The following is a 12,403-nucleotide window of genomic DNA, read 5'->3' on the forward strand; positions in this document are numbered from 1 at the left end:
AAAATTACTCCTAACATGAAATATCTTATTAATATCAGTGGTCTTTAAATGACAATGTATATTTCAGTGATCTTTACCATGATCAATTATATGTATATTTTTACTATTACTATTTGAATTAAAATCAAATTACTACTTGGTAACTCTGCATTTGCAACAAGTTATGTTCCTTAATATCTATTCTCTTAATACTTAGGTATGTCGGTCATTAGGATGACCTGTGAAAAATTCCATGTGTTCATGTCCTTAACACATTTTGTCAAAAGGAGGAAGGGAGGGAACAGAGAGATCAAAGGACTTTGTTCTGTGACATCAATATTCATCTACAAATCTTTTAATTAATTATTTCTGCATTTACTATCTTATTCCTAGACATTTACCTATCATAATTTGTTTTTCAAATTATATCTATGGAAAGTATTTGAATTAATAAAATAATTCATCCTCAGAGAGTTTCTAATGGCAGGAAAGTACCAAAAACTAAAAAACAGTGAGCCCATTCCTAAAATATACCTCCCACCCCCTGCTCAGACATGCATACTCCCTAACTCCAGATCTACCTTCTATTGTGCTTTCTTCTCCACCAGCCTGAGTTCGTAACTTACAACTCAGTGGAATGGACAGAAGGGGCTGGAAAGTAATGAATGTTGTCATAACTAGCAGTTAATATCCAATAGCTGTAATGTATATGATAAAACTAACATAAATATTAACAAAACATGTTGTAAGTACTGGTTGTTATTTTGTTTATGGAAGTAAATAGGTATATCTGAAATGCATATATAAGTATTAGAATTTAGATATATTTATACTCTTTGCTTTTTTCTTAAAGGTCCACCAGGAACCAAAATTCAAATCACTGGATCTAATTTGGGCACTGATATCTTGGACGTTTCAGTGATGATAAATAGTATTCAGTGTAATGTGACCATGGTCAATGACAGTGTACTGCAATGCATCGTTGGAGGTCATGCCGGTGGCACATTTCCTGTTACAATGCATCATGGGATGAAAGGCTCTGCTGTGTCCACAGTTGTATTTGAGTACCCACTCAACATTCAAAGTATTCACCCAAGCCAAGGTAGTCATGAGTGTGCAGAGACCTGCAAATATTTTATATTGTTTCAGTAAATATTCATCTTATTCATGGGGAAAAAAATTCTTCAAACACTGCTAAAATTAGCATTTTTAGTACAGTAAAATATTTTTGTTTATGCATCAATAGCTTTAACACAGTGAAATATTTTTGTTTATGCATCAAAGCTTCAAGGGCATTAGTTAATCATTTCAAAATATCAATGTAATGCCTATATTTTTCTTAGTGCTGTATAATTTATTTAGAAGTTAATCCTATTTCAAATGGCCAGGTTATGTGGAAATTTGTTGTAAAATCATCTTGAGACATCACTGGCCTGTAATTTTCTACATTAATATTTTGTATTTGGAAATTATTTTAGTTGTTTAAAATCCTGAGAAAATATAAACAATGTATTTTGTTTAATTACTGTTTTTACTACTCTGAAATTCTTTGTGTTAATCTGTTTTCTAAAAAAAATTATTTCCTAGTAGTTTAAATAAGTGACCAGATGTGACATTGACTCAGGAAAGATTTAGAGCACTGCAAAAGAAAGAGATGCCATTAATATACTATATCATGTAAATTCCCTAACAAGAATCTTTTCATTAATGTCAGTTCTATTTCAGATTTTAAAATAAACTTAAATACATTGGCTTCGTTTTCCCTTCTATGTCTTCACTAGGGAGCTTCGGTGGAGGTCAGATCCTGACAGTTACAGGCACCGGGTTTGACCCACAAAATTCCAGAATCCTCATGTGTGGCTCCGAATGTGCTGTCGATAGGCTGGAATCTGATCACACCACATTATTATGTAAAACTCCACCTAATAATGGTAAGTCGTCGGAAAAAAAGAACGGCAGTTTCTGGGAAATGGTGAATTTTATAAAGATCAGGGTCTGCATTTCTTTTTGCAGGTTTTTGTGTTCTTTGGGGCCATAGCATCACCTTTATAATTGTCCTGATTTTAAGCAATTGCTTCAGAATTTTTTTGACATTTACGTATGTTGCACAATTTATATTTGGGTTCATTGAATTGTTTATAATAAATTGTAGTATTTCAGGTTATCATATAAACTAGTGGTTCTTAGTTTATTAAGTTTGCCAAATATAGGCAAACAAGGGCATTTTTAGTTCCCACTGGAGTGTGAGATTTCCCTCGGAGATAGGATGTGTAATGGTTATGAGAGTGACCTCTGGTTGTGCATTGCCAAGAGGCAAACCCAAACTGTGTCTTTTGGTGAGTTGTTCAACCTCCCTGTGCCTGCACTGATGTCGACTGTAATTGAAAAATAAATTTTAAACTTAAAAAATGATGAAAAGAAAATGTTTGGGGTTTTGGAAGAGAATAGAGTATGATGGCGGAAGCGTACTCAGCGCCGCCCTCTTCTCATAGGCCGAGGACCGGAGCAAGCCTGTGAAGTGAGTGTGGCCAACGGGAAGGATTTGTCACAGTCCACAGCGTCTTTCACCTACACCATGTCACTGACTCCGCTGGTCACCGGAATATCCCCCAAGAGAGGCAGCACAGCAGGGGGCACCAGACTTACCGTCAGGGGATCGGGCTTCAGGTACTGTCTCCCCACGCTCCTGTATCAGCGCCTGTTTCCCCACTCAGCCATTATGCCTGCTTTCTCATGCCACGACAGTGCTTAAATGTCGCCATGTGGCATACACCCATCTGCTCCAAGTCACGCGTGAGGCACATAATACTACTAGTAGCTAACTTTTACTGAGTATTTAATCTGGGCCAGTTACTTCCTACCCCATTGAAACTCCCTGCCTCGTTAGATATTTTATCCCATTTTATGGTTAAGAGACAAAGATTACAAAGACTAAGTAACTTGCCTCAAATCCTAGTAACACCACGAGTATAAATCACCTTTGTGTTATACTCTCCCCAGTAGCTCATCTCCAGCCATGATCTGCTTTATGGGGTCATTGAACCATCTCTTCATTTATCAGGACCATTTTCTTGTAATGGGCAAGATTCCTTTTTTCTAAAAATATTCATTATTTAGCTCAAATGTATGCACTGTTTCATCATTTAAGTGAATAAGGCTGATGTCAAAATGCCAAATCATTCAAGTCACAGAAGGCAATTTTAACTCCTGAAATACTTATAACTCCCTGGGACTTGCATTTGTACGTGGAGATGAAGTTCTTGAGTCTGTGAGGGTGGTGAAAACGTCACGTGGACAAAACGATCCCTGCACGTCTCTGACAAAGGTGTGTCTGCCTGGAGACCAGCATAGAATCTCTCAGTGAACTGAACCCCAGCAGTTCTTCTGCGGCACTAGAACACCTTCTAGTTTGTGTAGTTATATTTCCTGGCCTCTTTTTTTTCTGTTTCCTTTTTTCTGAACAAATATTTTGAAGTTTTGCTACAGAAAGATATGTCACTCTGCACTTTGATGAACCATAGGGTAAGATGATTCACTTTGTCATCATGTATATGTGACCCACAAATTTGAGAAAAATCATTATTTTGTTTCCTCCATTTTTCTTTATAGTGAAAATATGCAGGATGTTCTTGTCACCATAGCTGAAGCCAAATGTGATGTTGAGTATTCCAATGAGACATGTATCATCTGCATGACAAACACCCACAGTCCTTCAGGGTGGGCTCCGGTGCAGGTCACCATCGGAAGCATCGGCATGGCCCAGCGGGTAAGACTGCCACTGGGTGTGGCAACCACAGCAAGGGAAAGCTGGTCTATGGGAAGTGCAATGATTGGTAATGAGCTTTTACTTTGTTAATGTCTCCAAAAACTAATGGAGCTATGGTTATAATACATTCAAGGCAAGTCATTTTTTTTGCTTGTTACTAAATTTTTATTATTGGAGATATTTAATTATTTAATTTAATGGTGTAGTAATTAGTAATGGATTTTTTTACTTTATTACTGTGAAATAAACCTGGCAGCTATAAAATATTTAAAGAAGGTTATACTTATTACTAATGAAAATGTTTATTGTTTCAGATTTCTTCTTTTTTTTCTAGAAATTGAGTGGAGAATTCTGATAAAACCCCCACATCTAGGTCTCTCATGTTCTGTTGCAGGATAATGCTGACTTCCTGTATGTGGACGCCTGGTCCTCCAACTTCTCCTGGGGTGGAAAGCCTCCTCCCGAGGAAGGGTCACTGGTTGTCATCACGAAAGGACAGACGCTTTTGCTGGATCAAAATACCCCTATTCTGAAAATGTTGCTTATTCAGGGTAAATTTCTGAAACTCTGATTGTTAGACTCTGTCTGTGGAGTACTTCTGTAAAGTTAATTTAATCAAAACCCATTATTATAAGCATCGGTAGTTGTATCATGTTTCCAGTATGGAGTGTAGCACTGAGTTCTTTAAAAACTGGGTACTACAGGCCATTTGTGGTATGAAGTTATTTAGTGTATTGCAACCAGAATGTTTTAATGAAATGCAGTAGAAAATATCAGAGTATACTGCATTCACACGAGTAACAACCTTTGCAAGCTAAATGTTATTTCATGAGACATTTGCTTCACTAGCTATGTGTGGTGCGTTCTCACATGTACATGCCCATACCCTTGCCGTGGATCACAACGGTTAGGGGCTTGTTCCCATCTAGAAAAACACCAGTACAGTGGATCCCAGGTATCGTAAAAGCATAGACATTTGTATTAAATGAGCCCCCTGGCTCCCCTTGGTTGCCGGGTTGTGACTCTCACCTACGCCTCAAACCTGCTTTCATTATTACATTGTTTTTTTCTGCTTCTTCACATTCTGTTTTAACTCTAGAAAACAAAATAACCAGAACTGTTACAATTCCACCTAGAAGAAACAATCTTTGGCAAGAGTAAAATACTCTGGGCTTCAGTGTATGAAGTTTGACATGGGTTTTAGCCACTCAAAGACCTTTGTATTTTTTTTTTGTTTTAACTTCTGGAATAATAACTGTGCTTCAGTTACTTGAAGTTATTAACTATTGGAACCTTGCACAGGTTTTCCTGTCCACAAATTTCACAAATTTACATTATTCTTATAAAAATATCGCAGTACTATCTTTAATCATGCTAATCAGGCTATAGCTGTTGCTAGTGCAAATTAAAGGGTAAAAGTTCAGAGTTAATGTTGATATTATAATAGTTTCTATAGAAAGTGCTTTTCTTTCATTTTCATTGTTTTGATTCTTAATTTATATTTTGTGTCCCTGAGTCTATGGAAATAGAATTCATGTGGCTATTTAACAACATTTAAAATAACCAGTGGTCAAGAGAAAATTTGCCCTGAGATTTGATTTTCTACCCCTTCCTGAGTCTTGTCTGAAGTTTTTAGTATTTGATGTTGCCAAAGATCTGAAATGCAGTGACATGCATAGTGACAGCAGATAAGAATAAAAAATTACATTTTAACATATAACCGAATAAGCAGCTTTTAATGTTAATTTTCTTTGTGATGTATTTCAAAATTGCATGACTCCTAGGTGGAACTCTAATATTTGATGAAGCTGACATTGAACTCCAGGCAGAAAACATCCTAATTACAGATGGAGGCGTTCTTCAGGTACGCAAGAGAACCCGAGGTCTGTTCCTTAGTAACCTCTCTCTATTCCTTTTCTAAAACACTATGTGTCAAATAGTTAATTATACTGAACTGTCACAAGTTTAAGCCTCCATCATTAGTATAAAATTGTTTTTGGGGGGAAAAGTTTTCCAGAGTATTCTTGCTCTTTTGATGAGAAGATAACTGCAGATTACAATAAAGCAGAATGTAAAATAGAATAGAAAAAAAAATTTCTCTGAGATGTAGGTAAAGTCAATCAGTTTACTTTCCGAAGGTCTAGGATAGTGTACTTGGCTGGCTGGAAAATTTAAGGTTTATCTTTTGTAAGAACGATACTGACAATTGAACAATTGATTATTGAAAGAAAAGGGAGAAAAGGAAAACATTGCTTTTGAGTGATTGGAGTAGTGGCTATTGAGTTTTAACTTTCCAAATGATGCTTGTGCAATCCCTTACAGATTGGGACGGAAGGATCCCCGTTTCAACACCGGGCGGTCATTACCTTGCATGGGCACCTGCGGTCCCCTGAGCTGCCAGTGTATGGCGCCAAAACGCTGGCCGTGCGCGAGGGCGTCCTGGACTTGCACGGTATGGGCCTAAGGGTTCCAGGAACTGACTGAGGGGACTGGCCGAACTGGAGATAATCATCCTGTTAACTTTCTCTAAATGAACACCTGCCGAGCCTCTCCTGCCTTTATGCACTTCCTTTTTACTTCTTTTTATCACTTCCCTCCCTCATCCGGGCCAGGCCAGCCCTGCACAGGATCAAGGCTGACATCCAAGGTCACTCTTGGGGAAGCCCTTCTGGGCCTTTTTACATGCTTTCAGTGTGTGCCCCTAACATCCTCTGCCTAAATCAGCACTCACCACAGTTTGTATCGATGGCTTATGGGTGCTTCTTGAAACATAACTATACATTTATAGCTCTACTTTTGTATACCTATATTCTGGAAAACTATGAGCAAATAACAATTTCGATCATGTTTGAGGTATTAAGTTAACTTATTTAAAGGAAGCATGCCATGTTCCTTTTTATATTGGAGCCTTCTCTATTGCAATAATCTGTCTCTTTTATACATTTAGGGTATATAAACATGATAACCCACTGTGATCATAAATGTCCTGGGTTGTGTTAAATATAAACACTAATGGAATTTTCAGGAATTTACACATTTTGCTTGTCTCTAGAGTATCAATTTAAGCAATTCCTGTCAACAATGACAAAGATAACAGGACTCTGCCCGTTTTATCAATAGAGTCATACCACACTTGTACGGCGTTCATATAAAGAAGAGGGTCATAAATGGAACACATTGTTGCTGAAGGATGTTTTTTAAATTACAGACCCACATGTATTATTACAACCCTGATTGTTACTTCTATAAAGCGAGCACTGTACATATTTCTTTTGTGAGAAAGGTATGAAATGCTAGGGTAAAATAAACCTTCCTCAAATCAATTCAATCCAGGGAAAGATTAAAATGCATAAAGCTCTCAATAACCAAGAAACAACTGCTTTAGAAATACTTGGTTTATATGTTGGCTTCAGGTCTGCCTGTCCCTGTGGTCTGGACCCTATTGGCTCATACTGCACGGGCAGGGGAAAGGACTTTGACTGTGCAAGAAGCAGTAACGTGGAAACCAGGAGATCAGATTGTCATTGCAAGCACAGGACACAGGTATGGTGTCTGCTGGGCCTGATAATTCAGATACGAAACAGAGATTTTTTTTATGTAAAAGAGGGATGATTCAGAAGGTCCACAACTATTTCACTTAAATGTGAAACGTCTAATAGAGACATGAACAGCCAGATGTGTATTTATTTGCCAAATGTTAACACTATGTTAATTACCAGTGTCATTTTCATTGATTGAATTTACAATAAGAAAAATTATTAATTTGAACCTAAACAATAAATATATAAAGTCCTCACTTAATGTCTTCAATAGCTTCTGTGGCTTTAAGCAAAACAATGTATAATGAAACCGAGTTTTACCATAGGCACGTTGATATAAACAAGAGTTACAAAGATTTCCTTTGAAATCTCATCAACATTTTAACAAAACAACATTGACTGAAATCACATTTTTCAGGGACCTGCTCTACTAATGAAATATTTTGGTTGTTTTTTATGGTTAGGTTTCCATGTGAGATTTTGTTCGAAAAAAGCATTCTGCTATTAAAAGTTGTTTGAAAACTTCTGACTTTGAGCTTTGGCTAAGGACATTAATGCATGCAGAAATGCCAACGCTCCTTTGTCTGGAGTCAGGAGGAGTGGGGTTGAAAGAGGCAAGTGAGCCCTTCCTTACTGCAGTGGTTCCCAGGGACCAAACCTGTGAGGAGTGATGGAATAAGAGGGGAGTAATCAGTATAGGACGTGTGATGATTTACATGGCCTTTTCGGTGCCTGGCATCTTATCATCAAAACTGCACATGACCCTCAATTTCTATTTTTTTAAAGATTTTATTTATTTATTTTTAGAGAAGGAAGGGAGGGAGAAAGAGAGAGAGAGAGAAACATCAATGTGCGGTTGCTGGGGGCTGTGGCCTGCAGCCCAGGTATGTGGCCTGACTGGGAATCAAACCTGCGACACTTTGGTTCTCAGCCCGCACTCAGTCCACTGAGCTACGCCAGCCAGGGACCCTCAATTTCTACTTAATTGTATATTTTAGCAAATAAGAAATGGAAGGAAGAAGACTAATACAGCCAACTATATTACGCCAGAGTAGTGATGGGGAGAGGGAGCCAAGAGGACATTTATTTTTGCTTTATTGTTTAAATTATGGGGAACAGCAAAACAGGACAGCAGGGAGCACATAGTAGTTTATGACAAGAAGCAGCTAAATGACGTTAAGGCCGTGACTCAATTTAGAATTAAAATTCAAGATGGCATTTGGAGTTTGCCATTTGCTAAGTTAAAAATAGACTTGCAGATGTTAGGAAGAGTTAAATATACACTTAGCTTTGTAAGTGACGATCGTTTCTCCTCCCCTTGGAAGAAACTTCCTTTACACAACAGCAAAATAACAGAGTAGCAAATTGACAGGGCTTATTAATAGAAGAGAAAGTCCTCGTTTTTAGCTTCTCTGTTTGAAAATTAAGAGTAAGTTTAGCATTTAATGTAGAAATATTTAGTTTTTAAAACACAAGAGTTAAGTAGTTTCCCTCCGAGTCTAACTCGTGGTTCACCATTTCATTGGTAAGTCCTGCTGGAGAGTTTGTAAAGCAAGTGGTTAAGCACTCTACTTCAACGTCAGTGTCTTGGATCTAGCTCCCAACACTGCCACATGTTAGGCTTGTGGCCCTATTACTTCACTTCTCTGGGCTTCAGTAGAATGGGAATGCTATGAATAGCTGTCTTGGAATTACTGTAAGAATTAAATGAGTTACCATGTATAATGCACTTAGAGAAGAGCTTATGTTAAGTGTTATTACAAAGGAAGGAAAAGTGCATTTAGGTGCACATAGCGTGTAAAATGCTTTTCAGAAAGAAATCTCTGTATCCTCTTGATCCGAGGGAATCCAGCAGAGCCCAGCCTAAACCCCCTTTTCATACCGCCCGTGTGATGTTCTAAATGAATAGGCCTTTTGACGGTTCTACAGAAATTAGTGAAGCTCTGTGGACAAGTGCAGCAATTGGAAAAGATTTCATTGAAAGGCACCTGTAAAATTTATTTAGCTGCTCTAAAAAATAATAAAATACCATCTTCAAATTTATCTTCAGAATATTGTATGGCAAAAACTTTTCTGTTTCACAGGTGAAGTGTTTTACATAGCATAAAACAATGTTATGTTGATGTGTAATGATTTTGAAATTTTTCGTGTTGGAAATTTTACAGACACAGCCAAAGGGAGAATGAAAAAAGGACCATCGCGTCTGTGTCTGCGGATGGAATAAACATAGTGCTGACGGACCCACTGAACTACACGCATTTAGGAGTCACTGTCACCCTTCCTGATGGGACTCTGTTTGAGGCAAGGGCAGAAGTTGGAATTCTTACAAGAAACATTTTAATAAGAGGATCTGATAATGTGGAGTGGAATACCAAAATTCCAGCATGCCCTGATGGATTTGACACAGGTGATTTTAGCAGCTATAGTGTGACCACGTAAATGTTGTCAGACGTTGCAAACATATTCCTTGGGGGCAAAATCACCTCTGTTTGGGATGTTCTGGACTAAGTTATGCTCTATCAAAAATATGCTCCCGATCTCAGTGATTTAGAATGAGAAAGGTTTACTTCTCATTGATACTACATGTCCCATATGGGTCCATGGGGGAAGGGGGCCTGCTAATTGTAATTATTCCAGGACCTAGGCTGATGGAAGCTCCATCTCCACGTGGCCTTCTGTGATCTCTGAGAAAGGGCACGAGATGGCTGGAGAGCTGAGCATCAGCAACTCATTACTTTGGTCCTGAAGGGACAGGTATCTCCTCTACTCGCGTGCCGTTAGTCAGAACTGATTATGCTATGCGCAACTTTAAGGGAGTTAGTGCAAAGCCTGGTACACCCAGAGGTGGAAGAGAACAGGGTATGATGTTTAAGGTTCTCATGAAAGGGAACCTTAATGCTGTTCACCATGGGATGCAGCACAGTGTATTTTGTGAGTCCTTTAAGCATATTTTACATAACCACTAATAGCATCGCAATGGTATAAGCAGTTGAATAATAACAGAGACAGCTTAGATATAGCTTTTTCTTCAGTGGGAAGTGTAAAAGAAGGCAAAACTCATTGGATTTACTGTCAGATGACCTACATTCTAATTCTAATTGTCAGCCAAGGAAAAGTTCAGGCTGCAGTAAAGAATCAAAATCATGAATTTGAGCAAAAGGAGGGCCACCCAGAAACACAGGTTCAGATAGCAACCCAGACTGCGCTCTGAGAACAAAGAAAGGCAGGGTTTAGGAAGACAACAACCACAGCATGTAATTCTTTCCTACAAATGAAGGACTGCTGGCTGGATTAGCAGATTGGTTAGTTCTGATATGCAAATGCAGGGGGGACAGAAAGTATAAAGGAGGAAGTCAAGTCCACCTGTGTCCACACAGCAGTTGTTCCTGGCTGCTTATGACTCAGCCTTGAGCTGAGTTTAGCAACAGGGTTAGCAACTTAATAGCATCTCTGAGAACTGAGGCACAAGATGTGCACCGGCCTCACAGGTCCCACTTCCATAATAACCTGCTGACTGGAGTGACTCTCGTGCTGATGCTCGTCCATTTGACTTCATTCCCTTCACCAGTGCATCTGCATCAAGTCTCAAGAGGCCTGTTAAACCTAGTTTCATCCTGTTTAAAATAAGAATACTTCCTGTTCTGTTTACTTGCTACAGTTACAAGAATTCAGTGAGATAATGCATATCTCGTGCTATCCAAGTACAAGATTGCACTAATTAAGTCAATCCCCAAATCTTGGGGAAAAGCTTCAGAGATAAGACAAAATACCTTTATCAGGGTGCATTCAACCATGCACATGTTTATTTAGCATCTTTGAAAAATACCATAGCATGTCTTTAAGGAATGCAAAGGTGAACAAGAGACAGGGCACTTACCTTTCATACTATCTAGAGGAGGAGATGGTGTGAATGCAAATAATTTTGTTCCAGAATGAGATTAAAATTTTATGTGAATAAAAAGATATAATTATGAGGGAATAAATCTTTATATAATTAGAGCATTTTGACATGGTTTTTCTTTTTTTCTTTCTTTCTTTTTTTTTAAAGGTGAATTTGCCACACAGACATGTCTCCAAGGAAAGTTTGGGGAAGAAATAGGAAGTGATCAGTTTGGAGGGTGTATTATGTTTCATGCTCCTGTACCCAGTGCTAACATGGTCACTGGAAGAATAGAGTATGTAGAGGTAAGAGGCATTATTATTAAACCACAGTGGTTTGCCCAAGGTTACACATACAGTGAATGTGCACCAAGTTCGTTTTGTATGCCAGATGTTATCTATAATTGATTAGAGGAGATACACTGTTTTAATACACCTTATTATTCACCCATTTAATCATGCCAAAGTTTTGTTTCTCTGTTTTTCTCATCCTTCAAATTAAATTCATCAGCAAGCTCTATGGACTCTGCCCACAAAATAATGCATCCTGCTCCACTGTCTCTTTCTACCACCTCCCACTGATCCCTGACCCAAGCCACTGTCACCTCTCACCTGGACTACTCTGATTCTCTCCTTACTGGTCCCCCCACTTCCACCCTTGCTTCATTAGAATCTCCACACCACAGCCAAAGTAAAAATGTAAAAGCATACATCACATCTTGTTTTACCCTGTTCAGACCCTTCAGCATCTTCATTGTACACCTAAAACTCAAAGTCTGAGCGCTTCCCAGAGGCCCCACATGGTCCATCCCCCAGCAGGCCTCTGACTTTACCTCCTGTGACTGTACCCCTGGCTCGTGCCATGCAAACCACAAGGCCTCCTGGTGTCCTGTGGCCACGTGAACCCATTCCTGTCTCAGGTTCTTTGCACTTGCTCTTCATTCTTGTTGAAATGCTCCTCCACCAAATATTTGCACATTTTACACTCATTCATTCAGCTCTCTTGGCCAATGTTTTCTCTTCAGAGAGAACTTTCCTCAGCATCTTCATTTGGAAAAGCTGCCTGAATCCCTGCTTTCCTTTACTCACCCCTGCTTTCCCAACATTAAATCTACTTTTTATTTATTTTTGATTTATCCCTCCAAAACATAACTTAATTACTTGAGAGACTTTTATCTTACTGGTTTTCTGCTAATTCCTCTCTAGCTTGGAACATTGCTTGGCATATAGCAGATTCTCA

General features: G+C 38.6%; 1 protein-coding gene across 1 annotated transcript in view; it reads left to right on the forward strand.

The window, feature by feature from the left end:
• Positions 1-12,403, forward strand: part of PKHD1L1 (PKHD1 like 1) — a 136,823-nt gene that overhangs the window by 67,828 nt on the left and 56,592 nt on the right. Inside the window, exons 39-48 of the mRNA XM_045861274.1 lie at positions 833-1,081; positions 1,761-1,910; positions 2,472-2,646; positions 3,589-3,745; positions 4,140-4,296; positions 5,530-5,609; positions 6,068-6,197; positions 7,159-7,288; positions 9,450-9,691; positions 11,333-11,469. Of these exons, the coding sequence (XP_045717230.1) occupies positions 833-1,081; positions 1,761-1,910; positions 2,472-2,646; positions 3,589-3,745; positions 4,140-4,296; positions 5,530-5,609; positions 6,068-6,197; positions 7,159-7,288; positions 9,450-9,691; positions 11,333-11,469 (1,607 nt within the window). The remainder of the gene's footprint in view (positions 1-832; positions 1,082-1,760; positions 1,911-2,471; positions 2,647-3,588; positions 3,746-4,139; positions 4,297-5,529; positions 5,610-6,067; positions 6,198-7,158; positions 7,289-9,449; positions 9,692-11,332; positions 11,470-12,403) is intronic.

This window comes from Phyllostomus hastatus, unplaced genomic scaffold (assembly GCF_019186645.2).
Source record: "Phyllostomus hastatus isolate PE091 unplaced genomic scaffold, TTU_PhHast_1.1 phas_scaffold_21, whole genome shotgun sequence".
NCBI lineage: Eukaryota > Metazoa > Chordata > Mammalia > Chiroptera > Phyllostomidae > Phyllostomus > Phyllostomus hastatus.